The 27,991-nt window shown below is 41.0% G+C and overlaps 1 protein-coding gene and 5 non-coding genes across 7 annotated transcripts; 3 read left to right on the plus strand and 3 right to left on the minus strand.

The window, feature by feature from the left end:
* The first annotated feature begins 485 nt into the window (after window positions 1-485).
* Window positions 486-558, plus strand: TRNAV-AAC (transfer RNA valine (anticodon AAC)). The gene has a single exon. It is a non-coding gene; the product is annotated as a tRNA-Val (tRNA).
* A 454-nt stretch (window positions 559-1,012) lies between these two features.
* On the plus strand, window positions 1,013-1,085 carry TRNAA-AGC (transfer RNA alanine (anticodon AGC)). The gene has a single exon. It is a non-coding gene; the product is annotated as a tRNA-Ala (tRNA).
* A 1,198-nt stretch (window positions 1,086-2,283) lies between these two features.
* TRNAM-CAU (transfer RNA methionine (anticodon CAU)) lies at window positions 2,284-2,356 on the minus strand. The gene has a single exon. It is a non-coding gene; the product is annotated as a tRNA-Met (tRNA).
* A 5,760-nt stretch (window positions 2,357-8,116) lies between these two features.
* Window positions 8,117-8,189, minus strand: TRNAA-AGC (transfer RNA alanine (anticodon AGC)). The gene has a single exon. It is a non-coding gene; the product is annotated as a tRNA-Ala (tRNA).
* Window positions 8,190-8,755: 566 nt separating this feature from the next.
* On the minus strand, window positions 8,756-8,828 carry TRNAA-AGC (transfer RNA alanine (anticodon AGC)). The gene has a single exon. It is a non-coding gene; the product is annotated as a tRNA-Ala (tRNA).
* Window positions 8,829-15,051: 6,223 nt separating this feature from the next.
* Window positions 15,052-27,938, plus strand: ZNF322 (zinc finger protein 322). 2 transcript variants are annotated; one of them, XM_065912028.1, is made up of 3 exons: window positions 15,052-15,346; window positions 16,130-16,218; window positions 23,593-27,938. In XM_065912028.1, exon 3 carries the CDS (start codon window positions 23,775-23,777, stop codon window positions 24,981-24,983), a length of 1,209 nt encoding a protein of 402 aa, XP_065768100.1. In that variant the 5' UTR covers window positions 15,052-15,346; window positions 16,130-16,218; window positions 23,593-23,774; the 3' UTR covers window positions 24,984-27,938. The 2 variants fall into 2 exon arrangements, with proteins under 2 accessions (XP_065768100.1, XP_065768101.1); XM_065912029.1 differs by having other exon boundaries at window positions 15,052-15,202.
* The last annotated feature ends 53 nt before the right edge of the window (window positions 27,939-27,991 follow it).

The raw sequence follows: 27,991 nt of genomic DNA on the forward strand, positions 1-27,991 counted from the left end.
CTATTTGGCATTCAAAATAAAAAAAGTTTCATAGAATATTTTGATTTTAAAGCCATATGCCTGCATGTTTTTCAAATGTTCTTAAGCCTCCCCAATTTTTTCCCCAATGTACCTTCATGTGTCTAGGCTTTTTCAATCAGTGTTTCTCTCCATGTCTATTTTACACACACACACACACACACACACACACACTAGCACACTCCACTCCAACTACACAGGTATATTTCTGAACATAGGAATTCCTACCATCTTGACTGTTCCTTCCACCCTGTTGATTCTTTATCCTCACACCTCAATGTTCGTTTTTTTTTCTTTTTTTTTTTTCTCTTTCATAGGATCTCACTTCTTATTTTTGATAGGTCTTATTTGTAACAGGGTTTGTTTGTTTGTTTGTTTTGGTTATTCTCTTATATGATGTAGATGTGAAACCTTTCATGAGCCGCCTTAGCATGAACTGCTTATCTCAAAATCGGGCTATGATGTGAGTTTCCGTAGTGTAGTGGTTATCACGCTCGCCTAACACGCGAGAGGTCCCCGGTTCGAAACCGGGCGGAAACAATGACTATTTTACTTTCAGTCATCCAGGAAAACGTCAACTCACCGCCTCCCCTAAAAGGAACGAGTTATCAACCCACTTCTTTTTGTTGTTTGGGCCCTATTTTTAAGAAACAGATAATCATCCTGAGATAATCTCGTCGCATTAGCTGACTGTTCTGGATGACTGCTCCCAACTGGGACGTGTTCTCTTCTGTCCCAGAAAATCTGAAACGGGAACCTTTGGAGTGCCAAACATCCTATGGCTACTTTCTCCTTTCCTGGCAGAGAAATAGGTACCAATTGCGCTCTTCCCTCGGGGCATCTCTGAGACGGTGTGCCCTTGGCCCAAATTCTAACTCTCATTAATGGGCTTGACATTTCTTGAAGTTTGGACCACCCAGAAGAAGGAATAATGGAGAGGGTGTGCTGATAAACTGGAGGGTGGGGGGAGAAGCGAAACAGAGAGTTTCACGGTGGGGGATTAGCTCAAGTGGTAGAGCGCTCGCTTAGCATGCGAGAGGTAGTGGGATCGATGCCCACATCTTCCAGTTTTACTCTCAACAGAGGCGCTCCAATCTTCCAATCTCCAGAAAGAAATCTCTAGAAATTAGACACTTTAGACTCTTCTTAGGGAAAGGACAAGACAAGATAGCGATGGCTCTACTGGTTCGTACATCTGCTACCAACGTATGACTTGTGTTCTGCTACAGAATAGCTGGGTCATCTCAAGGGATGTCCCCAATTCCTCTTTTTTCCCCTCCGTTTCTTCATGCACTTGGCCGCAAGGCGGCCCAATCCTGAGAAGCGCAGGGCAGGGCAGGGTCAATAAAGCCTCAACTTTCTTGTCAGGGGCTGAAACCGAGTGCCCCAAGTAACCAAAAATCTCGGGAAAGACCCTATAGGAAGCAAATACGTGAAGTTATTAGTTAACTTCTGGATGCAGCCACGAGCTGTGAATGAGTGGCTCTGATCCTGAACAACAACCAACCTCGAGTTGCTAAGATGGAAAATGACCAGCTCAGCCTCCCACAGACTTCCTTCCTCTGAGCATCTCGGCCTGCTCGAGACCCCTCATCTCTCTTCCACTATTTTCCTCCACTGGCTACAAAGTTGGCTTGTCACTTAAGATATCTCCAGCTCTGACATGTGTGAAACCATACAAGGGGTGGTGGGGAATCAGAAAGATCCGATTTATCACACGTCCAATATTTCAATGTCCAATATTTCTCTGTCTTCTTCGGGCTCATAAAAAAAAAAAAAAATTAAAGACTCTCCCTGCCCCTCCAAAAGTCAATGTGTTCTACATCTGTATTGAGCTGTAGTCAACTGGGAAATTGCGGTTGCCGACCAAGGGCCCAAGGAGACGCGCAGGCGGAGAATGCCGGCATAGACCCGGCAGGCACCGGTCAGTGAAGTTAGTGGAGTACAATTCGCCGCGACAGTCTATTTTCAGCTCGTGGTTATTTCAGCACTAGAAGTTTTATGCCCTCCTTGGTTTTTCGGGACTAATCTGAAGACTTAAGTGTGACTGCCGTCAAGGCGGAGCATCTCTAGAACTTCCGGAGAAACAGACATTGCGGGAGTGCTCGTCTAAATGGGGACCCGAAACGGATATCGTGAGAAAACTCTGACACAATCTCACGCCTTGATACTTCACAGCAGAGCAAACTGCATCCCAGAGACAAATGAATGCAAAAACAGACTCAAGGAAAATGAACACGCCTAAGGAAAAGCAAACAAAAGCCATGCCCTCTCTGAGGCTCGAACTCAGGACCTTCAGATTATGAGACTGACGCGCTGCCCACTGCGCTAAGAAGGCGTTGAACGCAACCTCTTTGCCAGACTGTAAAGAAACTATCTAAGCCAGTGCTTGCCCTCTGGCTGGTGCTGTTCTTGTTTTCTGTTCATCTGGATCATCGGTCCCTCAGAGTTAACAGCCACATTTTCACCGTCCAGAGTCTTCTCTCTGAAATAATAGACTCTCACCAAATAGTAATTGGGTGAATGTACAGAAAAAGTTTCACACCTTGAAACATGGATGTAATTTTTTTTGCTCAGTATTTTAGTTCTACCATATTTTCCAAAGTACAACTTGGGATTATTTTTCAAGAAGTTAATGTTTGTTTGGATTTACCTATGTTTTTGTCTACGCATTTTCTCACCATGATTTGCACTGTAAGTCTAATAGAATGCAAATTCTTTGTCTTTTTTGTTTACTGATTTGTCCAAAAAGTCTAGAGCAATGTCTCTGAAAATATTTAGGGAGGAATATATCTATGAAAATTTCCTTCCTTTTATAGTATATTCTTGAGATTTCCTTTATTGAGGGTCTCTGTGGGATAAACTCTCAAATTTTCTTTTGTCTCATGCTATCTTTATATCACTATCATTCTTCAAAAATGGAGTCACTAAGTGTGATTTTAGTTGAAAAGTTATTTTATTTCTTCAATCTGAAAATTACCTTAGCTATTTTCTAGCTAACAGTGTCACGTTTGCAGGCAATCTCTTCTATTTTTTGAGAATTGTTGTTAGTCATTAGTGTCATCTTGGTGCTCTTGCCCCTCTTCTTCCTCTCCTTTTTCTCCTCTTCTTTTACAGTTTCACTGTGATGTAACTGGCTATGGATTTCTTTTTATAGTCCCAGCTTTTGGTGAATAGGACTTCCTGAATCTTTTCTATAAATCTTGAAGTTATAGGTAAAAAATTCTCATGTATTTATGCATTCATTTTTTAAATCATGGGTCTCCTACCCAATCTCTTCTCCTGTAGATAGAAATTATCACAATTGTCACTAAACAAGCCAGTGTTCAGTCAGATGACCATCCCTGATAGTCAGTAGAAAGAAATTGATGGAGGTATAGCCAAGTGTTGAAAATGTTTGAATATTAAATAGAACTTTAACTTATTGCTTAGAATTAAATCCATATAGAAGATAGTAACAAAACCTCGCCATATTTTATTACCATCAGAGGAAGCTTCCTAAAATGAATATGTATAAATTCTAGAGCTTTAAATTATACTGCTGAGAAGGGACGACCATCAGCAAGATGGCAAAATAGAAAGCCACAGAACTTGTTCCCTGACAGAGACACCAATTTAACATCAGTATATGGTTCAAAAAGCTTTTATGAGCTCTCCAGAAACCAGTTAGGAAGTCGCAGTACCCTCCAAGTAGTGCAGAGCCAGAACAGCTACATTGAAACGGAAAAACAAAACTATGGCCTTCTACCCACTGCAGATTTTCCTCCAAGTTGACAAAACTCAGCGAGATCAGACTCTTCGGACGGAAAGGGAAGAATGTAACATATGCCAAACATTCTGGGTTTTCAGGGGTTGGGGGCAGTCTGCCCAAGGGACTGGCTTCTTTCTCACTTGACTAGAAGCGCTCATACCAAACTCTCATACTTTGGATGCTTGGGGGACCCTGAGAACAAAGGAGAGTTTGACAGCTTGAGGCCGCACCACAGAGCCTGCAATACCATCGATAAACACAAGAGGGAGCAAGAGACTATACGCTCCGGGAAAAGAACCAGCTATGGAAGCCTCTAGTGCGTTTTTCACTTCAAATTTGTTTTCTTTAGCTCTGTGACTTCTGTTTGGTACTTTCTTATATTTCCTATCTCTTTGTTGAGGTTTTCATTGTGCTCATCCATTCGCCCAAGTTTGGTGACCATTTTTACGACCCGTTGCTTTAAACCCTTTATCAAGTAAATTACTTATCTCCATCTTACTGTTACAACCATCCACCCCCAGAGGTTTTATCTTGTTTTCTCCTTTAGAACATATTCCCTGTTTCCTCATTTTATTCCTCTGTGTTTTTTCTATGTTCTAGATAAAACAGAGCTTTCCAAATCTTGAAGGAGTGACCTCACGTAGGAAATGAACCTTATCTTCAACCTTGCCCTAGCTCTTTTTCCCCCACATATAGACATTTATTTCATTGAATATTCTTATGGGTGTGTGAAGTGGCAGGTTCGAATTCTGTATGGTTTACTTTTGCTGTTTTGTCTTGAGCTTTAGATGTCATACCTAAAGGCCATGTCATTCTTTGGCCTCTCTAGCTGCCTCAGCCCTGGCAGTTGGGGTTCATAGTTGAGTAACAGGCTCCAGGGGGGACTGGCCATAATCCTGCATCTATTTCTCTTGGTGATCCTGGTAATGTGCTCTCTCAAAACGACAGAAAGTCTCTGCCAGTGAACTGCCAGATTGTTTCGGGAACCCACTGGACCCAACTTATGAGGTAGACTACCTTCCAACCTTGAGGTAGGCTAGGTTCCTACCTGGCTTCCCTAGTGGCTTAAGCAAAGAACCTGCCTGCCAATGTAGGAGACGCAGATTCAGTCTCTGGGTTGAGAAGATCTTCTGTATAAGGAAATGGCTACTCACTGTAGTATTCTTGCCTGGGAAATCCCATGGACATAGGAGCCTGGTGAGCTATAGTCCATGGGGTCACAAAGGAGTTGGACAACACTTTGTGTCTAAACAATAACAAGGGTCCTACCAGATTGGACATGCTTTATCTATTGTTTCAGTAGAATGGAGGGGCGATGAGAAAGGCAGTCTTCTGTGCAGTCTTTTAGTCCCTATTTGGTCAGATAAGAATGGGCCTTCTGCCTGAAACACATCCTGACCAAGTGATAAACAGCCCACATAGCCTATGTCGGGGTTATAGCCCTATGTGAGAATCTATTTCCCTGTTACATAGTTAATATGTATTCTTTTCTTAAGCTTACGTGTTCATCAATGACCCTCAGGCCTGCTTACAGCTTCCAGCATTTCAGACTCCCCAGGAAGGGCTTGTGGTCCTACTGTGGCATGAGAGGGGTGTGCATAGCTGCTGTGGGGACCTGCTAGACATGGGGAGCTGACAGACATACTAAAGCTGACCTTTCTCTGTCTCTTCTCTATGGAAGTAAAGTTTTATTCTATCCTATGCTTGATTGTGTTGTTGCATTTTCCATGGTGACTCTGATAGCAGGGTGCAGTGAGCAGACTGGACTTCTATTTCTGGTGATTGGCAATAATGATGATCTTTGTTTCCCTCCAAGCAGTCAGAGTCCTCCCCTGACATCAGTGATCTGTACAGTCAACCTGTGAATTTATTATATATATATATACCTTATATATGTGTATCTTATGTAAACCTTAATGGCAAAAAGGATTTTGTGGATGTGATCAAGGTCACAACCTTGAGATGAGGGAATACACTGGTGAGCCCAATATAATCCTATGAGTCCTTAAGAGTAGAGAAGGTTTCCAGCTATAGTCTTAGTTATGCAATGACATAAGGCTTGGAGAGATGTGACATGCGAAGAAAATGGTCCTTCATTGCAGGCTTTGGAGATGGAGGAAGAAGTCTATGAGCCAAGAGCTGCAGGAAGCAAATTCTTCAGAAAGGAACACAACAATGTCAACATCTTGATTTTAACCAAGTGTGCCCTGAATTAGACTTCTGAACTACAGAACTGAAAAACAATAAACTTGTATTGTTTAATCCACTAGTTCAGTTCAGTTTAGTCGTTCAGTTGTGTCCAACTCTTTGCAACCCCACAGACTGCAGCACGCCAGGCTTCCCTGTCCATCACCAACTCCTGGAGCTTGCTCAAACTCATGTCCCTCAAGTCAGTGATGCCATCCAACCATCTCATCCTCTGTCATCCCCTTCTCCTCCCACCTTCAATCTTTCCCAGAATCAGGGTCTTTTCCAATGAGTCAGTTCCTCACATTAGGTGGCCAAAGTATTGGAGTTTCAGCTTCAGCATCAGTCCTTCCAATGAATATTCAGGACTGATTTCCTTTAGGATGGACTGGTTGGATCTCCTTGCAGTCCAAGGAACTCTCAAGAGTCTTCTCCAACACCACAGTTCAAAAGCATCAATTCTTCAGCACTCAGCTTTCTTTATAGTCAAACTCTCACATCCATACATGACTACTGGAAAAACCATAGCTTTGCTAGATGGACCTTTGTTGGCAAAGTATGTGGTAATTTGTTTATTGTTATCATTTAGTCACTAAGTCATGTCCATTTCTTTTGCAACCCCATGGACTGTAGCCCACCAGGCTCCTCTGTCTATGGGATTTTCCAGGCAAGAACACTGGAGTGGGTTGCCATTTCCTTCTCCAGGGGATCTTCTGCACCGAGGGATCACACCCCTGTCTCCTGCATTGGCAGGTGAATTCTTCAGCCCAGTGGCTTTGTTACAGGGACCATAAAGAACTGATTCACACCTCTTTCAGGGAATACAAAGGAGTCTACAGTCATATCTGTCTTGAAACTGCCATTTCTTTCATTCAAAGCAACTTCAGGGTATGATGACCTTTACAAGTATAGCCTCCCAGTTAGTGTCTGATATATATTAACTGAGGGGCTTCCCAGGTGCCTCCGTGGTAAATAATTCACCTACCAAAGCAGGAGATGTGGTTTTGATCCCTGGGTGTGGAAGATCCCTTGGAGAATGGAATGATTACCCACTCCAGTATTCTTGCCTGGAGAATCCCATGGAGAGAGGAGCCTGGTGGGACACAGTCCATGGTGTCGCAAAGAATAAAACACGACTGAAGTGACTTAGCCCACATGTACGCTATGTACATTATGTACATGTATGTTATGACTAATTGAATGAGTAAATTGAAACTGTATCTCAGTTGTGTACCTAGATTATTGAGTAGGCTAATGTTGAGCTAATATGTAATTGTCCTCCAAAAGAAGAGACATGTATTAATTTACAAAACAATCTATTGAGTCACAAATTATTAATACTTCTGTATTATGTTTTACTTGATTTTTCTTTGTTTTTTCTTATCCTCACTTCCAAAGTTTCTTCTATATTTATTTTGAAGGCTTCTCTTGTCTTAAACACATCAACAAACATCAACGAGAGCACAAAAGCTTTTTATTAACCTAAAGATATTATTCCTCAGCCTGAAGAAGGAATAGTGTACAGTGAACTGGAAGAAACTTGGTTTCCCAAATATTTTGTGGAACAAAGCAATCCTAACAGCCATAGGCTGCTATCTCTTTTTGTCAAGTCTCTTCTGATCCCTTTAGACAGAATAACCCACTTCCTTCAACATTCTTATGGAACTTTGTACAGATATTTTTTTCTAGCTCATATCCTATTGAGTTAAATTTGTCATCAATCCTAAAGGAATTCAGTCCTGAATATTCATTGGAAGGACTGAGACTGGAGCTGAAGCTCCAATACTTTGGACATCTGATTCGAAGAGCTGATGCATTAGAAAAGACCCTGATGCTGGGAAAGATTGAAGGCAGGAGAAGGGGATGACAGAGGATGAGTCGGTTGGACAACATCACCGACTCAATGGGCATGAGTTTGAGTAAGCTCCTGGAGTTGGTGATGGATGGGGAAGCCTGGCGTGCTGCAGTCCATGGGGTCACAAAGAGTCGGACACAGCTGAGCGACTGAACTGAGTAGATACACATACCAAAAGGGCAGTAGGACCAGTCTTATCCTTGCCGTGAGGAGAGTGCAATGTGTGTCTACTTTTCTCATTTCTTTGTATAGGTTGCAAGATTTGTGGTTGTCAGCTGGAGCACCTTAGCTGAAGGAGTCAAAACTGGAGAATGTGGGCATCGATCCCACTACCTCTCACATGCTAAGCGAGCGCTCTACCACTTGAGCTAATTCCCCACCTTCATGCCTGTGTTTTTTATCCTCTAGCTTTTCAGAGTACCATCCCCATTTTATTTACTCTTCTGAGCAGCCTGAACTTCAGAAAATTTCAAGGTCCTTAAGGAGATCAAACCAGTCAATCCTAAAGGAGACCAGTCCTGAATATTCGTTGGAAGGACTGATGCTGAAGCTGAAGCTCCAATACTTTGGCCACCTAATGTGAGGAACTGACTCGTTGGAAAAGTCACTGATGCTGGGAAAGATTGAAGGTGGGAGGAGAAGGGGAACGAGAGAGGATGACATGGCTGGATGGCATCACTGACTCGATGGACATGAGTTTGAGCAAACTCCGGGAGTTGGTGGTGGATGGGGAAGCCTGGAGTGCTGCAGTCCATGGGGTCACAAAGAGTCGGACACAACTGAGTGACTGAACTGAGTAGATACACATACCAAAAAAGGCAGTAGGACCAGTCTTATCCTTGCCGTGAGGAGAGTGCAATGTGTGTCTACTTTTCTCATTTCTTTGTATAGGTTGCAAGATTTGTGGTTGTCAGCTGGAGCTCCTTAGTTAAAGGAGTCAAAACTGGAGAATGTGGGCATCGATCCCACTACCTCTCACATGCTAAGCGAGCGCTCTACCACTTGAGCTAATTCCCCACCTTCATGCCTGTGTTTTTTATCCTCTAGCTTTTCAGAGTCCCATCCCCACTTTATTTATTCTTCTGAGCAGCCTGAACTTCAGAAAATTTCAAGGTCCTTAAGCAGATCAAACCAGTCAGTCCTAAAGGAAACCAGTCCTGAATATTCGTTGGAAGGACTGATGCTGAAGCTGAAGCTCCAATACTTTGGCCATCTGATGTGAAGAACTGACTCCTTGGAAAAGTCACTGATGCTGGGAAAGATTGAAGGTGGGAGGAGAAGGGGACGAGAGAGGATGACATGGCTGGATGGCATCACTGACTCGATGGACATGAGTTTGAGCAAGCTCCGGGAGTTGGTGATGGACAGGGAAGCCTGGTGTGCTGCAGTCCATGGGGTCGCAAAGAGTCGGACACGACTGAGCGACTGAACTGACTGTCTCATGTACAGGGATAGCAAAGCAAAATCCATCCTGACTGACTGACAGACAATGGGTATTGTAAGACACCTGAGCTTAAGTTTTTGTAAAGTGGAAAAGAAAAGTCACCACTGACTGGTGTTAGTACCATGAATGTGGGGGAGGAAATTAGTAATTTGTCTCACAGGTTTTTCATGAACTAAGCAAATACCTATTTCATTTTCAACTATGATTTATTAATGATAGGAACCGATTTTTTTTTTAATTCCTATTTCCAGTGCCCAAATAGAGGAAAACTGCATAAATTTTAATGATAAATGAGACACCCAAATGAATTTTACAACTGTGAGAAGCCATTCTGAGGTATTTGTTCATTCGCCTCTTGTTTGGTTATACTTCAGTGGAAAAAGCTGAGATACCCTAGGAAATCAGGAGGTGAAGAACAGCAATGCTATCCTATTGACATTGTTGAAGCAAAAACATGGTGATTTATTTTCTAAAAATACATTAGTTCAGTCAGTCAGTCAGTTCAGTTGCTCAGTCGTGTCCAACTCTTTGCGACCGCATTGACTGTAGCACACCGGGCTTCCCTGTCCATCACCAACTCCCGGAGCTTGCTCAAACTCATGTCCATTGAGTCAGTGATGCCATCCAACCATCTCATCCTCTGTTGTCCCCTTCCCCTCTTGCCTTCAGTCTTTCCCAGCATCAGGGTCTTTTCCAATGTGTCAATTCTTCACATCAGGTGGCCAAAGTATTGGAGCTTCAGCTTCAGCATCAGTCCTTCAAAGGAATATTCAGGACTGATTTCCTTTAGGATTGATTGGTTGGACCTCCTTGCTGTCCAAGGGACTCTCAAGAGTCTTCTCCAACACCAAAGTTCAAAAGCATCAATTCTTTGGCACTGAGCTTTCTTTATAGTCCAACTCCACATCCATACATGACTACTGGAAAAACCATAGTTTTCACCAGACAGACCTTTGTTGGCAAAGTAATGTCTCTGCTTTTTAATATGCTAAGTTGGTCATAACTTTTCTTCCAAGGAGCAAGCATCTTTTAATTTCACGCTGCAGGGATTTTGGAGCCCCCCAAAATAAAGTCTCTCACTATTTCCCGATCTGTTTGCCATGAAGTGATGGGACCGGATGCCATGGTCTTAGTTTTCTGAATGTTGACTTTAAAGCCAACTTTCACTCTCCTCTTTCACTTTCACCAAGAGGCTTTTTACTTATTATTCGCTTTCTGTCATAAGGGTGGTGTCATCTGCATATCTGAGGTTATTGATATTTCTCCTGGCACTGTTGATTCCAGCTTGGGCTTCATTCGGCCCAGCATTTCTCATGATGTACTCTACATATAAGTTAAGTAAGGAGGGTGACAATATACAGCCTTGAGGTACTCTTTTTCTTATTTGGAACCAATCTGTTGTTCCATGTCCAGTTCTCACTGTTGCTTCTTGACCTGCAAACAGATTTCTCAGGAGGCAGATCAGGTTCAGTTCAGTCGCTCAGTCGTGTCTGACTCTGCGACCCCATGAATCGCAGCACACCAGGCCTCCCTGTCCATCACAAACTCCCAGAGTTTACTCAAACCCATGCCCAAGAGTCGGTGATGGCATCCAGCCATCTCATCCTCTGTCATCCCCTTCTCCTCCTGCCCCCAATCCCTCCCAGCATCAGGTTACTGGTTTTTAATTTGGATTTAATCATTTCTGAACAAGACCAAAGCAATACAGATACATTTCTCTGCTTTGATCTTTGATATCTTCTGTTCAAGACTAATTTCTCTTTGTACTGCAGTTGCCAGCCTCTCCTGTCTCCTGCCTCTCTACATCAAATACCCCTTTCCTGGATCCTCAACCTCTCTACTGACTTTTTTCCTTTAACAACGTATTAAAATCTCCTGCACCGTGCAGCCTCAGGCCCTGCCCAATGTTTAAGTCCTGTGTTCTTTGCTAGAGATGGTCTTTGTTCATCTTCATAGCGAAGCTTCTGAAAGATGCTTCAGAAGATGATGATACTGCCTATATTCCCTACTTCCCTTTCCACCACACTCCACAGAAGCTGCCCTTACTAAAGACGAAAACCTCTTTTTTCCTAAACTCCACAGAGCCGTTTTAGAGAGAAAGAATAGAGTAGTGGTAACAAGCACAGACTTAGAAGCCAGATCCCCCAGAATTTAAATCCCATTCTGCTTCTTATCAGATGCATGATTTGGCCCAAGTTTTGTACCTCATCTTCCTCATTTATAACAGGGGCTAACTGTGAGGACTTAAACACTTAGGGTTGTTGGATGATTAAGTGAACTAATACTATAAAGTGCTTAAAACAGCACCTAGAGGATCGTAATTATCATGTAAACCTTATCCAATAATCTTTGGTGCTATCTCATCCAGTATCTTTCATAATATTTGACATTGTTCTCAACAACCTTTTAATTGAAATTTCCCCTTGATTGTCGTGACCTATTTTTGTTCGTTTTCCTAATTTGCTGGCTGCTCCTTCTTATTCTTTATCTTGGTTTCCAGGCTTCCTGTTTTGCCACTCTCTGTATTTAAAACTAAAACAAAATCATATTTTTAAAGATTTTAAGTTTGGGAATAACTGAACTATTCTATGAATGGGTTCCCATTTCCTACAAGATAAAATTCATGAATGGAAATCACATTAGAAAATCTCTGACCTATTTCCCATCCTCCATTCCAGCCCCATCTTCAACTCCTTCCTTCTAATCTTCAAGCTTCACCTCAAGTCCCACGTTGTACAGAGTCATTTCTGACCCTTTCTCAGATAAGTGCGCTTCTCCCTGTTCCCACACTACTTTATGTAACTTCCACCTTTGTCACACCATGCGACACCTGGTGCTGTGAAGCCTCAGAGGAATGGAACTGAGTCTTTCCTACCTTTAAATTCCTAACATTCAGTCTGCTGTCTGGTGAATTGGAAGTGTTCCATAAACATCTGTTGAGTAAATGAAACAATGAATAAAATGAGCACCTTTGTATCTTTAAAGAAAAAGCTACAGAGTTCAAATCAACACTGAGACTCAACACACTGAGACCTTCCTATACACAATGCAGAGAACAGAATTCAATATCTCACCACAACACAGTCACTACTATTGATGTAGCCATATACACAATCCTGGCAAGCACAGGCTCTGGTATGACTGTTCATAATTCAGCTTCACTAGTTACTAAGTGTGTGATCCTGGACAAGTTACTCAATCTCTTCCTGCACCAGTTTCCTCCTAAAAGAAAAATAGTAACAAACATCTTATGGAATTTTTGTTACAAGTTAAAGAGATAATAGGAGGTACTGCTGGCTCAGTGGTAAAGAATCTGCCTACAATGCAAGAAACAAGGGTTCTATCCCTGGGTGCAGCAGGATCCCCTGGAGAAGTAAATGGCAACCCACTCCAGTATTCTTGCCTGGGAAATTCCACGAACAGAGGAGGCTGGCGGGCTACAGTCCATGGGGAGAGCAAGAGAGTTGGACGTGATTTAGTGACTCAACACAATAATGAGACAAATCACGTAAAATGAGAACAATGTCTGGAATATATCACATACTCTGAAGTTATTAAAAATGATTTCAAATATTAAAAAGCTCTGTATAGAATATTTGGGCCTTACTTAGAAATTTTCATTATAAACAAACATAAAACTAAGCTGCAGCTCCTCTGGGGAAGAATTCCAGATTTAGGAACATAATTAGTTTACCTTGAATGTATGAGTGTTACTGTATGTTTGAGCCCTCTCAGTGTCTCTGGAGGGTATGGGGTTTGATTCTAAACACAATTTCGCCCCTCCTACTGTCTTGCTGTGGCTTCTCATTTTGCCCTTGGCCTCCTCAAAGTCGCTCTAGCAACAAATGGCCAACATCCGATGGAGCATCAAAAAAGCAAGAGCTCCAGAAAAACATCTACTTCTGCTTTATTGACTATGCCAAAGTCTTTGTGTGGATCACAACAAACTGTGGAAAATTCTTAAAGAGATGGAAATACCAGACCACCTGACCTACCTCCTGAGAAATCTGTATGAAGGTCAAGAAGCAACAGTGAGAACTGGACGTGGAACAACAGACTGGTTCCAAATAAGAAAAAGAGTATCTCGAGGCTATATATTGTCACCCTGCTTATTTAACTTATATACAGAGTACATCATGAGAAATGAAGCCCAAGCTGGAATCAACAGTGCCAGGAAAAATATCAATAATCTCAGATATGCAGATGACACCACCCTTATGGCAGAAAGTGAAGAACTAAAGAGTTTTTTTGATGAGGGTGAAAGAGGAGAGTGAAAAAGTTGGCTTTAAAGTCAACATTCAAAAAACTAAAATCATGGTATCTGGTCCCATCACTTCATTGTAAATAGATGGGAAATCAGTGCAAACAGTGTTCATTTTGGGGGGACTCCAAAATCACTGCAGATGGTGAGTGCAGCCACGAAATTAACAGATGCTTGCTCCTTGGAAGAAAAGTTATGACCAATCTAGACAGCACATTAAAAAGCAGAGACATTACTTTGCCAACAAAGGTCTGTCTAGTCAAAATTACAGTTTTTCCAGTAGCCATGTATGGATGTGAAAGTTGGACTATAAGAAAGCTGAGCACCAAAGAATTGATGCTCTTGAACTGTGGTGTGGGAGTAAATTCATGAGCTTCCCTTGGACAGCAAGGAGGTCCAACCAATCAATCCTAAAGGAAATCAGTCCTGTGTGTTCATTGAAAGAACTGATGCTGAAGCTGAAGCTCCAATACTTTGGCCACCTGATGTGAAGAACTGACTCACTGGGAAAGACCCTGATGCTGGGGAAGATTGAAAGCAGGAGGAGAAGGGGCATACAGAGGATGAGAGGGTTGGATGGCATCACTGACTCAGTGGATATAGTTTGAGTAAACTCCCAGAGTTGGTGAGGGACAGAGAAGCCTGGCGTGCTGCAGTCCATGGGGTTGCAAACAGTGGGGCACAACTGAGCAACTGAACTGAACTGAAGAGTGTTAAGACCCTGATGATGCTCTCACCACTCCCTAATCTCAGTTTTGTGCTCCCAATTCAAGTCTTTGGTCACATCATCCAGGCTTTTGTTCTCTATATTCCCAGTACTCATCCTCCCCTTTGATGTCTGAGGGCTTTTAGGAAACTTTTTTTCACTGAACAACAAAGCAGGGGGAGATGTAGCTATAGATACATTTACTTCCATCTGAAAGAAAACTCATTTCTGCTCCAACCCGAAAATGTGATTACTTAAAACTGATTCCAGCCCTGGAGCACAATCATAAAGGACTGGGAAACCTCCTACAATCACAGCAGTTCTACCCTCCTCTGCAGTTTACTGTACCCACACAAAGCCAACACTACCCCTCTTTAAAGCATTTCATCCATCTCTCTGGCCACATCTTAGGTGACGGAACGCTTCCACTGTGTCTTGGAAGCCTCAATTTCTTTCAGATCCTTCCCGGCTGTTTTCCCCAGGGTCGGAGGCATCCATCTCTTGTGACGCTTCTCTGGCCTACAGTTCTCTTTCAACAGCCTTGAGGAAAGAGAACAGAAGTCGGAAACCGTAATATAAACAGGGTTGCTTCTGAGACAAGCTGGCACTGGGGCCCTCTAGTTACCCCGCACACCTCCGCCGAGTCAGAAAGCACCCTTAAGCAGAGTCCTCTTCAGCTCCGCCCCGAAACACCACCACGGGCCCTGCGGCGCAGGCGCCCCAGGGCCCCGCCCCCCATTTCAAAGGCTCGGTCCCTATTGGCCCAGAGGCCGGGGATGGAGCGCCCTGGTCGCGGAACCGGGGAGATCATGTGATTCTCGGGGGCGGAGCTGCGCCGGCCGCTTCCCAGCCAGGCTGAAAGGGCTCGGGAAGCTAGCTGGCCTTGTTGGCCCTTAAATCGCATACTGAATGGCCTGGCCCCAGCTACCCTCGCCGAGCCGCGCAAAGAAGGATGCTCCTGGCTCTCGTCGGCCTCCCAGGTTTGCTTTCTTTCTTTTCCCGAAGGTGGGCCCTTAGGTTCACCGTCCGGAGCTTGCGGCCGCCGGGAAAACCAAACCCCGAGTGTCCGGAGAGTAACCGGAAGTGCCCTCCCAGGCGGAGGGGCGGCGCCGGCTGCAGCCGGGGTAAGCGAGGCCCGCGGGGCTTGGGAGGGGCACGGCCTGCGAGGCCCAGGGATGTGTGGAGGGGTTCGGCGGGACTGGAGACCTCTCGGCCTCTGCCTGGTAGGAGCACCCTCTGTTCCTCGCGACGGTGCAGGGTCTGGAAACCCCCCTGAGGGCGGACTGAAAGGCGGTCAATGAAAAGTTGAAAAAAGGAGAAGCATAGTACTATCGTTCCTGGAGATAATAATAGTAAACACTGCCGGGCACTTTTCTAAGCGATCTGTATCTTTCACTCTGGGGAAGAAAAAACAAGGACGTTGAATGGAGTTCTCCACCCACCGCCCATCCCCATCTTTAAGGCAGAGGTCGGTCATGTTTCATCCAGTCTGTATGCAGAAGAATCTGGTTTAATCATCCCATAAGTATTATTGGAAACCGGCATTGTATACAACTTTGTGTCATATGCACTTATCAACTGCATCTGGAGGTTTATAGTGGTAGAAGAATGGGTCGTTGACTTCAGAAGTTGAGATAATACACTTAGCAGAGGCGAAAAATTGAAACAAGTAGAACAGGATTCAGGGCTTTATTATGAAGTTAGTCATTACCCAGAAGGACACTCTATTTTGTTTAGAGCTCTCTGGGAGAAAACAATGTGAGGAGAAGTGGGAAGAGGTAAGTTATGATTGAAAGATACTGACCAGACTGGGAAGTAAAGAGAACCAATATTTAGATGTCTAGCGCCAGAAAAATTAAAAATTTCACAAAAAATTTAAATTTCTACATTTTTTACTTTTCCTTCAGGAGAGGGAAGAATTGAGTATTGTTAATAACTATGGACTGGAGACCTTTTGGAGCCAAAAGGAAGACAGTCTTGAGTTTTTCTTGTTATGGTAAGTAGCATAGCAAACTGTGTTTCTATATAAATGGTGGAGTTTTAAGGGACAAGTGAGGGAAACTGGAGAACAGGAAGGAATGGGAGAAGATACTTGGAAAGAAGATACATGACTCTTTCTTAGCTCCTGAGGTAACCCTGCCTACCAATGATAGTGTATTTTCTACTCCTTTCCAACATGCTTATTCACCATAGGCTTTTAATTATTCCTTCATGATTGATTTGCAGCCCCCAAAAGACAGTATACTCAGTGCAGGCCCTGGAGTCAGAAGATGAATATTTACATCCTGGCTCTGTTATTTACTAGCTGTGAGTTCTTAGTTATTTAACTTCCCTGAGCATCATTTTTCTATCTGTAAGGTACAAACATTGCTCTTAATACCTATTTTACAATCTTGGAAAGATGAAATGAGATAATCCATGTAATCATTGAAAAATAGATAATCCCTAACCTGGGGCCTGATACAGTAAGCGTTAATCAATTCAAGTCAAGTCTCTGAGTCATGTCCAACTCTTTGTGACCCCATGGACTGTAGTCCACCAGGCTCCTCTGTCCATGGGATTTTCCAGGCAAGAGTACTGGAGTGGGTTGTCATTTCCTTCTCTGGGGGATCTTCCTGACCCAGGGATTGAACCTGGGTCTCCAGCACTGCAGACAGACGCTTTACCATCTGAGCCACCAGGGACGTCTATTAAGCATTAATAGATAGCGCTTTATTGACTAATCTGCTTGTCCCATACATCCTTTAACTGTAAGGATGGCCCTGGTCTTTGAAGTTCTACACTCAGCCTGTCGGCTTGGACTTTTACTGCCAGCCTGCCTGTTCTGTGCACTCCAATCCTAGCCATGAAGTGAGAACCAGTCTTTTCCTAGGATGAGGTAAGAGAAACCTCTTAGCAAAGGGTACTCTGAAGCTGAGACTTGAAGGATATTTTTTGGTTTGCCATTTGGAGCAGCTAGGGCTGTTAGCCTAGCCTGGATTGCTACTGAGGCTTAGAGGATGATGATGACTCTTTTTTGGTTCTGATATTCGTTCATATTTTTCATTCATTCAACAGACATATTCTAGACACTAAGAATATTGCAGTGAACAAAAGACTTAAGTCCTAACCATAATGAAAGTTAATTCCAATAGGAGAGAGAAACAAATGAACAGATATAAAATACCACAAAGTTGGATGATAAGTGCTATGGAGAGAAATACATGCTAAGGGGACATAGCTATTTTAGTTAAAGTTGCCAAGATGGGCCTCTTTTTGAGGAAATAATTTTCTGTCATAGACTTGAGTCAAAGGAGCAAACCCCTTGGGTGAAAAGCAAGGAGTAAAGTGTAAAGAGCAAGTGTAAAGATTCTGATGTGTTATGGGAGGCAGAAAAAGTACATTAGGTGGTGCAGTGAGAACCTTAGGTTTTATTGTTAATGTGGTAGAAACAGTTACAGTATTTTTCACTAGGAAAGTATCATGATTTACTTTAAATTTTGACAGCCAGACTGTATATTATTTTCTAGGTGCTGACATCCATTTCAAAGACTCAAATATGAATAAGAAGATGGTTTCCTTATTTTTAATTTTTTTCCTTGGTGCCCTACAAATTATTGGCTATTTAGGGCACATATGACACCCTGAACTGATAAAATCAGGGAATATTATAATTCATTTCCCAGGCTATGACCATGCTCAGAATTGTATGTTTATACTCTAACTCTCCTATTGACCTTAACAGTAGTACACATTTTAATAAGAGAACTCCTGGAAAACCACTATGTTATAGTAGCTGTTGACATGACTGCAGAGTATTACTTAGCTGTGATTCTGAAGTCTTCCTTTTCCTTCTAACATTTCTCTGTAAATGTTTTTTTCTCATTTTTGCATAATCCTCATATTAATCATTAACTGATTGAGTTATTTCATTATTTATTATTTAGTTAATTATTTTAATGCATTTTGAACAAGGCTTTGCGTAAGAGACAGGCACAGAGGATGACCTCAAGAAATATTAGGGTTTTTGTGACCCTGAAGATGGAATTAAGAAAATAATAGGATCTGCCATTTACTGAGCATCTGTTAATTGAGCATCCAGGTCCTGAGCCAGGTCCTTTATTGACAGTATCCTAGTTCTCATGGCAACTCCTTAAGACATGTAATAGTATCTTTCTTATTTTATCAAAAGGGAAATAAAAGCTGAAGGAAGTAACTTAACCCAAGTTCTCATAGCTATAAAAGAACATAGTGGGAATTCGAACCAAAATCTGATTCCAGGGTTTGAACATTCAACTTCAGCTAGCATAATATACCAACTCTCAGCTCAGATGTTTTTAAAACACAAGATAAGATACATTTAAATTTTGAAATAATTTCATATTTACAAAAAGTTATAAAATAATATAAGAATGCTCATATACCCTTCACCCACAGTCCCTGAATGTTAACATTTTACTGTAATTGTTATATGAGCCTGTCTACTTACTTCTCTGTACATACATGTACCTTTGTGTACATTTTTTTTCTGAACCTTTTGAAAGTACAGACATAATGCCTCATCTCAAATGATGAGAGAATTAAGCCCTAAAGTCCTAAGACATGCTAAGCCTAAGAGAATTGAATCCTAAAGTCATAGATATTTAATGAATTAACTTCTCTCCCATGTAGTGCTACTAGCTAAATGCATCTTTGGGAGAATTGAAAAAATAGTTACTCAAATCATTTTCCATAGGGCTTCATTCTTTCATAGAATGCTAGTTGAAAAAGTCTGCCCTAAATACTTAATTTTTTATTCCCTAAAAACAAGTCTATTCTCTTTTATTATCATTACAGTTATCAAAGTTAGGAAATTAACTTTCATATAATACTGTTATCTGATCTCAAGACAGTATTCGAGTTTAGCCAGTTGTTCCACTAGTGTCATTTTAGGAAAAGAAAAACAAGTTATTTTTGTTGTCCAAGATCCAATCCACCATCACCCATTTCATTTAATTGTCATGTCTTTATTGTGGAACATATGCTCAGATTTTGTCTTCCATAACTTTGACTGTTTTTTTTAAGTTTAAGCCATTTATTTAGCAGAATTTTCTTCAATTTGGCTTTGTCTAGTGTTTCCTCCTAATGAGATTCCAGGTACAATGTTTAATGTTCTGTTCATCTCTTTGTGTCATATTAGGAGACAATTTTATATCTTGTTATTGATGATGTTAACTGATCATTAGTTAAGATGGCATCTTCCAGGTTTCTGTGAAATTACTTTTTTTGTGTCTTTGTAATTATTAAATGTCTAGTGGGGAGATATATTCTGATTGTGTAACTATCCTGATTCTCATAAAACTTTTCATCCACTGTATTTTTGCCTGAAACAATTATTACTCTTCTTTTGATTAGACATGTGATGTTTTTAATTCCATCATTTCTTCTACATTTAATTGTTGGCTGCTTTAATAAAGGAAGAAACTTTCCCCTCTCCCTTACTATTTATTCACTTTTAAAATGAGTATGGATTCATCCATTCTTACTGTATTTCTAATTTATTACTGTCTGTATTTATTTTGATGTCGTTTGTTCCAGATTTGTGTAGTGGCAGCCCCTTCAGTGAGGCTTCTGGTCCTCTTAGCATATTATCACCACTTTTTGAGCACTTCCTTGTTTTCTGGAACAACAAGATGTTCCAGGTTCATCTTGTACTTTCTAAACCATGAAAGTAGCCATTTCCCCAGTGAGCCCTGGTTCCTTTGAGTGGGAAATGGTGTTTAGAAACCAAAATCTGAGTGCTTGGTATGCTCGTTACTTACTACTGGGATTTCATTGTTTCTGTGATCTCTCAACAGACATTAGGAGACCAAAAAAAAAAAAACTTTAACATTTCTATTTTTTCTGTGTATACTTCAAAACCTTGACTTCCTACTAATACTTCTAATTCCAGTTAAACACTGTAGATATAGAGTTCATTCTAGCCTTTCTCTTTTCTGTTTCTGACTCCCTCATCTGACAGTGAGACATCTGGTTGCCTTTATATTTACTTATTTTGTCATTCCTAGTCTATGCATTAAGTAGTGAACCTTTACCAACATGGGGGAAAACTCCTACTAATTACAGTTCAGTAATTGTTTATAGTTCTTTTTATCTTTAAGTTTATATAATTCTAATACTGTATTACAGAATTTTTTGAGTTATTTTCCCCCTCCTGGGTAGTTTTATTATTAATTTGAAATACAGACTTCTTTGTTTTTATTTGAATTCTATTTTATTTTCTCCCCTAGCTTTTCTGTTTATTTATTTATTGAATATGTGAAATGTAACAGTTTAAAAAGTTAAAATGTGTGTTTCACAAAGACATATACTAAAGAAGAGTATGACTCTCTTTCCTAAGTTTCTTTTTGACCAAATGAATAGATCCATGTGTAGTTTTTTAAATTTCTACTTCATTCTTACAAAAATGTAGCATACTTTTTTACACCAGTGCTTTCTAAAATTTACAGTTTATCCTGAAAACTGCTCCACATCAGTTCAGAAAAGTCACCTTCATCCTGTTTCACAGCTACAGAGTACCTCATTATATGTGAACATACCTGCTCCGTGCCAGACACTGTCACAGGTGCTAGAGAAAGAGTAACAAATGAAATGAACTAAAATCCTTGTCCTTTAAGGGGCTTACGTTCTATGGAGAAAAGTAAGACATGAAACGAGAGGAAAGGTGTTAACATATGTAGGTCATCTGGGATGGAGATGTGTCACAATTTAAAATAGGATGGTCAGTTATGGCCTTACTGAGAATATGACAATTTATCAAAGATTAGAGTGAGATGAGAAAGGGAGCCTTGAAGATGAGCACTTTAGCAGGGAGAGACTTACAAGGATAAAGACCTTGAAATGGAAGTGAACCTGGGTTGTTTGAACAAAAGCAAGGAGAGCAAGATGACAGGCATGCAGTACAAATGAGAAGAGCAGGGAAGTGTGTCAGAGGGACAGCTAGGAGTCAGATTTCTTAGGGGCTTGTAGGTTCTAATAGGAGCAGTTTTGTTGGAGCAGTGAAAGTGAGTATTTGGAGTATGTTCCAGAAACCTTGATAAGATTTAAGATAAGAATTAAAGACAGTGAACAGATTGATTTCTTTTGAGGAATTTTGCGGTAAAGAGAAAGAAGTGAGAGTAGCTTGAGGATGAAGTGGTTGAGAGAAGTTTCTTTTTGGTGCTGTTGTTTTAGGAGAGGGATTCTTTTGAGGAATTTTGCTGTAAAGAGAAAGCAGTGAGAGTAGCTTGAGGATGAAGTGGTTGAGAGAAGTTTCTTTTTGGTGCCGTTGTTTTAGGAGAGGGAACGGCTAGTTTGCTGATTAGTATGACTCAGTGGAAAAAGAACAAATTGGTATTGCAGAAGAGAGAGGATAGAATTGCAGGAGTGATGTTCCTTGTGAAAAAGGGGTGGAATCCAGTACCCCGACCAACAGATTGTCCTTAGAGTGAGCAGGGGCAGTTTGTCATCCATGGTAACAGAAGGAAAGATGGAGTGCATGACCACACTTGCAAGAGGTTGGTTGTTGTGGTGGGAGCATGTGCAAGTATTTTTTATGTTATTGTTTTTTGCCTTCCTTTGATTTTCTCAGTAAAATAGAAAGCACAGTCATCAGTTTTTGTTCCTTAGGTGACAGAGGAGGGGGTTTGAATGTATGAGAAGGTCAAACATGAAATGATCATTGAAAAAAGTAAGTGTGAAGGATATGGAAAATGGGGTTTCTTCCCCTGTTTCTCATGTTTCTTCTTTAGTATATTATTGACAGTTGATAAATACAATCGTTTATTACATTTATCTTTTTCTCCCTTGAATCAGCCCATTGTTTTTCCTTAGTGTTAGTCTATATTCCTGTATTTCCTGTTGGGCTTGAATCTTTAACTTATCTACTGGTGTAGCCGTACAGAAGATAGGGCCTGAGTAGAAAGACCTCAGGCTTCCCAGGTGGCTCAGTGATAAAGAATCTGCCTGCTAATGCAGAAGACAAGGGTTCAATCCCTGGGTCAGGAAGATCCCCTGGAGAAGCAAATAGCAACCCACTCCAGTATTCTTGCCTGAGAAATTGCATGGACAGAGGAGCCTGGTAGGCTACAGTCCATGGGGTTGCAAAAGAGTTGGACACGACTTAGCAACTAAAAGACAACAGCAGAAAGACCTCAATGTCTCTCTTCTTTCTGTCTCTCCTTTTTAATCTCCCAGTCATTTGAAGATGTGATTGTCTGTCTTACTGTGGAGGAGGAGTAGAGTGGTTGGACTGTGAGCACAGGGCCCTTTTCAATAATGTTGTAAAGGAGAATTATATAATTGTGATCTTTCTGTGTATAAGGACTTCTTTAAGATGCTTAGTCTTTGGGTATTTCAGTACATGTGCATCCCTCTAAAAACAAGAAAACCTGTTTCATATCCCTTCACTGTACAAAGAAAAGCCTGACATTAAAGACAGGTGTGAAGCCCAGGCTTTTAGCTACAGTCATTTTTCTTTTTGAGCAAGGTTTGTGCTCTTATGATCATATCAAAACAGAATCTTAGATCCCTTTGTCATAATAATAGTTATTATAAGAGCTAACACAGAATGCTTACCATGAAATACTGATTAACTTATTATTCAATTCAATGATGTGAGGTAACTCCCATCATTCATCCATTTTATAAATGAAAAAACTAGCTACAGGGTGATTAAGAAACTTGCCTGGTGGGCTGGGAAGACCCAGAGGAATTGGGTGGAGAGGGAGGTGGGAGGGGGGATCGGGATGGGGAATACGTGTAACTCTATGGCTAATTCATATCAATGTATGACAAAACCCACTGAAAAATTTAAAAAATTAAAAAAAATTTAAAAAAAAGAAGGATCAAAAAAAAAAAATAAACATGGCAAAGATGAAAAAAAAAATAGAGTAAAAATAATGTTCTACCAGGAAAAAAAAAAAAAAACTTGCCAGACATCACACAGCTAGGGTGATAGTAAAAGAGACTTTTCTCTCTCTTTACACTGAAAATTCTAATAATCATTTACCATTTCCTTCCAAACGTTCTACAGAAAGGACTGCACAGGTATTCATAGTCCCTTTTGGGTGGTTTTCCTCAAGAGCAGGCATATTAATTATTAGATGTCTTGATTATTCAGTTGAACCAAGGGAAGAGGAGGAATCCTGATTTTGAGATCACTTGAATTGATTAAAGAACAGTTCTTCCTGGTACTTTCCATGTATGTGTTGCTGATTTGTTTTAGTTAGAGAAAAACTTGCTGCTTTCAACCCCTGTAAAACATAGAGCACTTGTGGAATTTAATGCAGAAATTCTGTCTTTTCTACAGCAATTTTAATTTTGAGCATTTTAGTTATGGAAATATAAATAATATTTCTTCTTTGTCTCACAGGGTTGTAAATACCACATAAAGAATAAGTGCATGTGATGCTGGAAACTTGTAGAGAGGAACTACTCATGACTGAAAGGCTTAAAACAGATGTATCTTTCGAGTTCTTATCGAGAAAATGGCTATGAAGAAAATGATGGGTCAGGAAGACCAGTGGAAAACTCCCTAGGAGAGAGCCATAGAAAATGTACACTTCAGAAGAGAGAGAGAATCAGAGAACTCAAAAAAGGAAAATATATCATGTATGCCCTCAGAAGGGTAAAAAGATTTTTATTCATGTGCATGAGATTACTCAAATAGATGATCAGATATACCAGTGCCTTGAACGTGAGCAAAACTTTTGTGAAAACTTAGCTCTTATTATGTGTGAGAGAACCCACACTGGGGAGAAACCTTATAGATGTGATATGTGTGAGAAAACCTTCGTCCAAAGCTCAGATCTTATTTCACATCAGAGGATCCACAGTTATGAGAAACCTTATAAATGTAGCAAATGTGAGAAGAGCTTTTGGCACCACTTAGCCCTTTCAGGACACCAGAGAACGCATGCAGGTAAAAAATTCTATACATGTGATATCTGTGGCAAGAATTTTGGTCAGAGCTCTGATCTGCTTGTCCACCAGCGAAGCCATACAGGCGAGAAACCGTATCTGTGTAGTGAGTGTGATAAATGCTTTAGCCGAAGTACAAACCTCATAAGGCACCGAAGAACTCACACGGGTGAGAAACCGTTTAAGTGTCTGGAGTGTGAAAAAGCTTTTAGTGGGAAATCCGATCTTATTAGCCACCAGAGAACTCATACTGGTGAAAGACCCTACAAATGTAATAAGTGTGAGAAAAGTTACCGACACCGGTCAGCCTTCATTGTTCATAAAAGAGTACATACTGGGGAGAAGCCCTATAAGTGTGGTGCCTGTGAGAAATGCTTTGGCCAGAAATCAGACCTTATTGTACACCAGAGAGTCCACACAGGTGAGAAGCCGTATAAATGCTTGGAATGTATGAGAAGTTTTACCCGGAGTGCCAACCTCATCAGGCACCAGGCAACTCACACTCACACTTTTAAATGCCTTGAATATGAGAAGAGTTTCAGCTGTAGTTCAGACCTTATTGTACATCAAAGAATTCACATGGAAGAGAAACCACATCAGTGGTCTGCATGTGAGAGTGGCTTCCTCCTAGGCATGGACTTCGTTGCCCAACAGAAAATGAGAACTCAGACAGAGGAGCTGCATTATAAATACAGTGTCTGTGATAAAAGCTTTCACCAGAGCTCAGCCCTTTTTCAACATCAGACAATCCACATCGGTGAAAAACCATATATCTGTAATGTGGCTGAGAAAGATCTTGAGCTCAGCCCTCCCCATGTATCAGAAGCCTCACAGATGTCTTGACCAGACAAGAAGTTATTATACCATAAACAAACAAACAAAAAAAGATGTATTTACAATGTAAGATAACTCATTTAAAATGGAGAACTCAAAGCAAATCTCAGATTTTCCTCAGAGCTCAGACTTTATTGGGGACCAGAAAATCTGCAGTTATAGGAACTTGAGAAATGGTTTGACCAGAGAGCTGTCTTTACAGAACCGTATCAATCACTCCAGTGAGAAACCTTACAAATGCCCTGAGTTTTTTGAAAACCTTCAGTCCAACCTCATGCCTGATCACCACAAGAGAATTTATACAGGTGGGAAACTTACAAATTCGGTGAATGTGAGAAAGCTCTCTGGCAATGCCCACCTCTCCTCATTCCAAGAGAATTCAGATCAGAGGACGATATTTTTTTAATGCCCTGTGAAACAGTGCTTCAGACAGTATGCACGCCTCATTGGACATCAGAAAGCCCCACTGGAAAGAAACCCCAGCAGTTGTGAAAAAAGCCTCTTAACATAACTGTGACTTTATTACCTATCAGAGAAGCCATACAGGTGATAATTTGTGTATTTGCCTTGAATATGGCAAAAGCATTAAGTGAAGAGCCTTCTTGGGTTTGCAACCCCCCCTTCCCCCAAAAAAAGAAAATCTGATGAAGGACCTTATGAATTCTCTGAATGAGAAAACTTCTGTCAATGATCAGTTCTTGTAACCAGGGAACTTGTATAAGTGAAAGACCCTATAAATAACCCTAAGTCTGGGGGAGAAAAAAAAAATCCTTGCAGGAAATCTCTACCTTATTGGGCCCCAAAGAAACTACTCTGGAGAGCATTTTGTAGACCTCTATAGAGGTCTAACTGTGAACTGTGTACATTTAACAGGTATGAGAAGAACTATTCTCATAGTTAGTTGACCCCTGTAGTAGAGATGACTTTTAATGGAGTCGACATGCAAACAGTTTTGTTTAGATACCCAGAAACTTGTTCTGGGAAGAGCTAGGGCAGGTCAGAGTAGGCCTGATGGGTTACTCAGGTAAAGATGCTTTTCTTTTATCTGAACCACTGAATGATTGCTTTACTTTCAGTTTTTAAAATTTGGAACTCCAATAAAAGAAAGGACTGTAATTGAGATAGAAAGTGTGGCATGTGTTACTGTTGGGAAAAGAAGTACATTGACTTTACCTCTGTTGATTTTCTAATTCTTGGGTAGAGCGGGGACTAGTGTATTGATACCAGCATGGGAACCTTCTGCTACTTGTGAAAAGAACCAAACAGCTAGGGAGTAGTTATCCTAAATCAAAACACTCCCCAGAATTTCCCCTTTGGAGGACCAGCCTCACAATAAGGCAGAATGCTCAGCATTTCACTTGGTGTGAATTGAGGCATGCCCTCAGTCCTCGCCCTAAAATATCTTTCAGATTATTAATGGTATTTGCAATTTCAGCTTTAGAGATTTGTTTGTTATCAACACAGAACTGCAAATTCCAGGATGATCATTATGATTTTGCTTGTTGCCATATTTTTGTGACTTCATTTATCACTTTTCTTTCAATGGTAAGAGACAATCAGTCAACTCCTTGCAAAATGTTTAAGGGAACGCTGACAGAAAGACTCAAGTCTGAGTCGCACAGAGTAAAACACATACTGATACATTGTTAATGGAGAAATGACTGATTTTAAGAATCCTGACTGAAGAGCTGGTGTCCCCCCCCCCCCCCCAACATCCTGTTTACAGCAAATCCAAGCCTCATGATATACCTTTCATTTATTTTGGTTCTGCCAAGGAAATAGAATACTTTTTTATTTCTGGGGAAAGACAAGTCACCACAATATAAGGTGTACATTTGGCTTGTAAAGTAGGGTTCTAAATGCTAGAAGGGAAAGGGAGTTGGCAAATTCATCAGAGGTTTCAGGATAAGCACTTATCTCCAATTTAGTATGATTAACATTCTCCAGAAATACTCTAATCCAGGGATCTATAAATGCATGCTTGTGAGGTTTTTTTTTTCCCCTTCCCTCGGGTTAAAAGACATTTAATATAAATACTTAAGAGTCCTCCAGTATTTGGGACTGTAGAATGGTGAATAAATACTCTGATTTATCTTAGCAGATCCTGAACCCTAGGCAGCATTGGTGATTGGACTCATGGGGGTGGCCAGCTGCTACACGGCCCCTTGTGTATGGCTCCAAGGTTTGATCTTAATGACAGGTTGGTGACCTGGATAATCTTAGGGTCAGAGGAATAACTCATAGTGATAAGGAATCTGACTCTAGGCTGTTTTTTCTTTCTTTTAGAAAACAAATCCTGGAAGTTTATTTGATCTGATGTGTTTTGGTAATTTTCATTAGCTCTTACACCATAAAAACTTGCTCAGTGTGATAAAACACACAAGATATATTTGTTTCTCTTCGATGAAAATCATGCCTATCACTAGTATATGTTTGACAGTTGTAATTCTTAAAATAGTATTGGATGTATGGCTTGGTGGTGATAAAAATTAGTCCTTAAGGCTACTTGTTAGTCATTAGAACTTGGAGAAGGGCACAGTTGTAACTCTGGTGGGGCAATGACCTGCCCCTTTCAACTAATCTTACTGGTAATTGTCTCTAGTCTTTAAGTAAATTAAGGATGGACCATCCCTCAGCCAAAACTTTGAGGGTATGAAATAGGTCTGAGGGCTTTTAACCATGGGGGTAAAAGGGTGTTGGTGTTACTCATATAGAATAACCTGAGGTTGGAGAGGACCACTTGGGAGCCTGTAACCAAAACTAGAAGGTAACTTCTGGAACAGAGGGAGGTTCTCTTGAGACAGTGCCAACCTAAATCTACCTCAGGTAAGTAGTTAGAGGAACTTTACCAAGATTTCAGACCAAACAAGACACTTGTATTCAGTCAGTGTATTCCTATGCTTTAATGTTTTTGTTTTCCCTTAATTCTTAAATAAAAACATTGTTCTGAAAACTCCATCTTTGCCTCCACTGTACTAAGAAAAAGCGTTTCCTCTACATTTGTGTTACAGTCAAGC

The sequence above is a fragment of the Muntiacus reevesi genome, chromosome 20 (genome assembly GCF_963930625.1).
Source record: "Muntiacus reevesi chromosome 20, mMunRee1.1, whole genome shotgun sequence".
Classification (NCBI taxonomy): domain Eukaryota; kingdom Metazoa; phylum Chordata; class Mammalia; order Artiodactyla; family Cervidae; genus Muntiacus; species Muntiacus reevesi.

Bases quoted from the DNA above. Each gene is read 5' to 3' on its own strand.
- ZNF322 (XM_065912028.1), top strand. From the start codon at position 23,775: ATGTACACTTCAGAAGAGAGAGAGAATCAGAGAACTCAAAAAAGGAAA.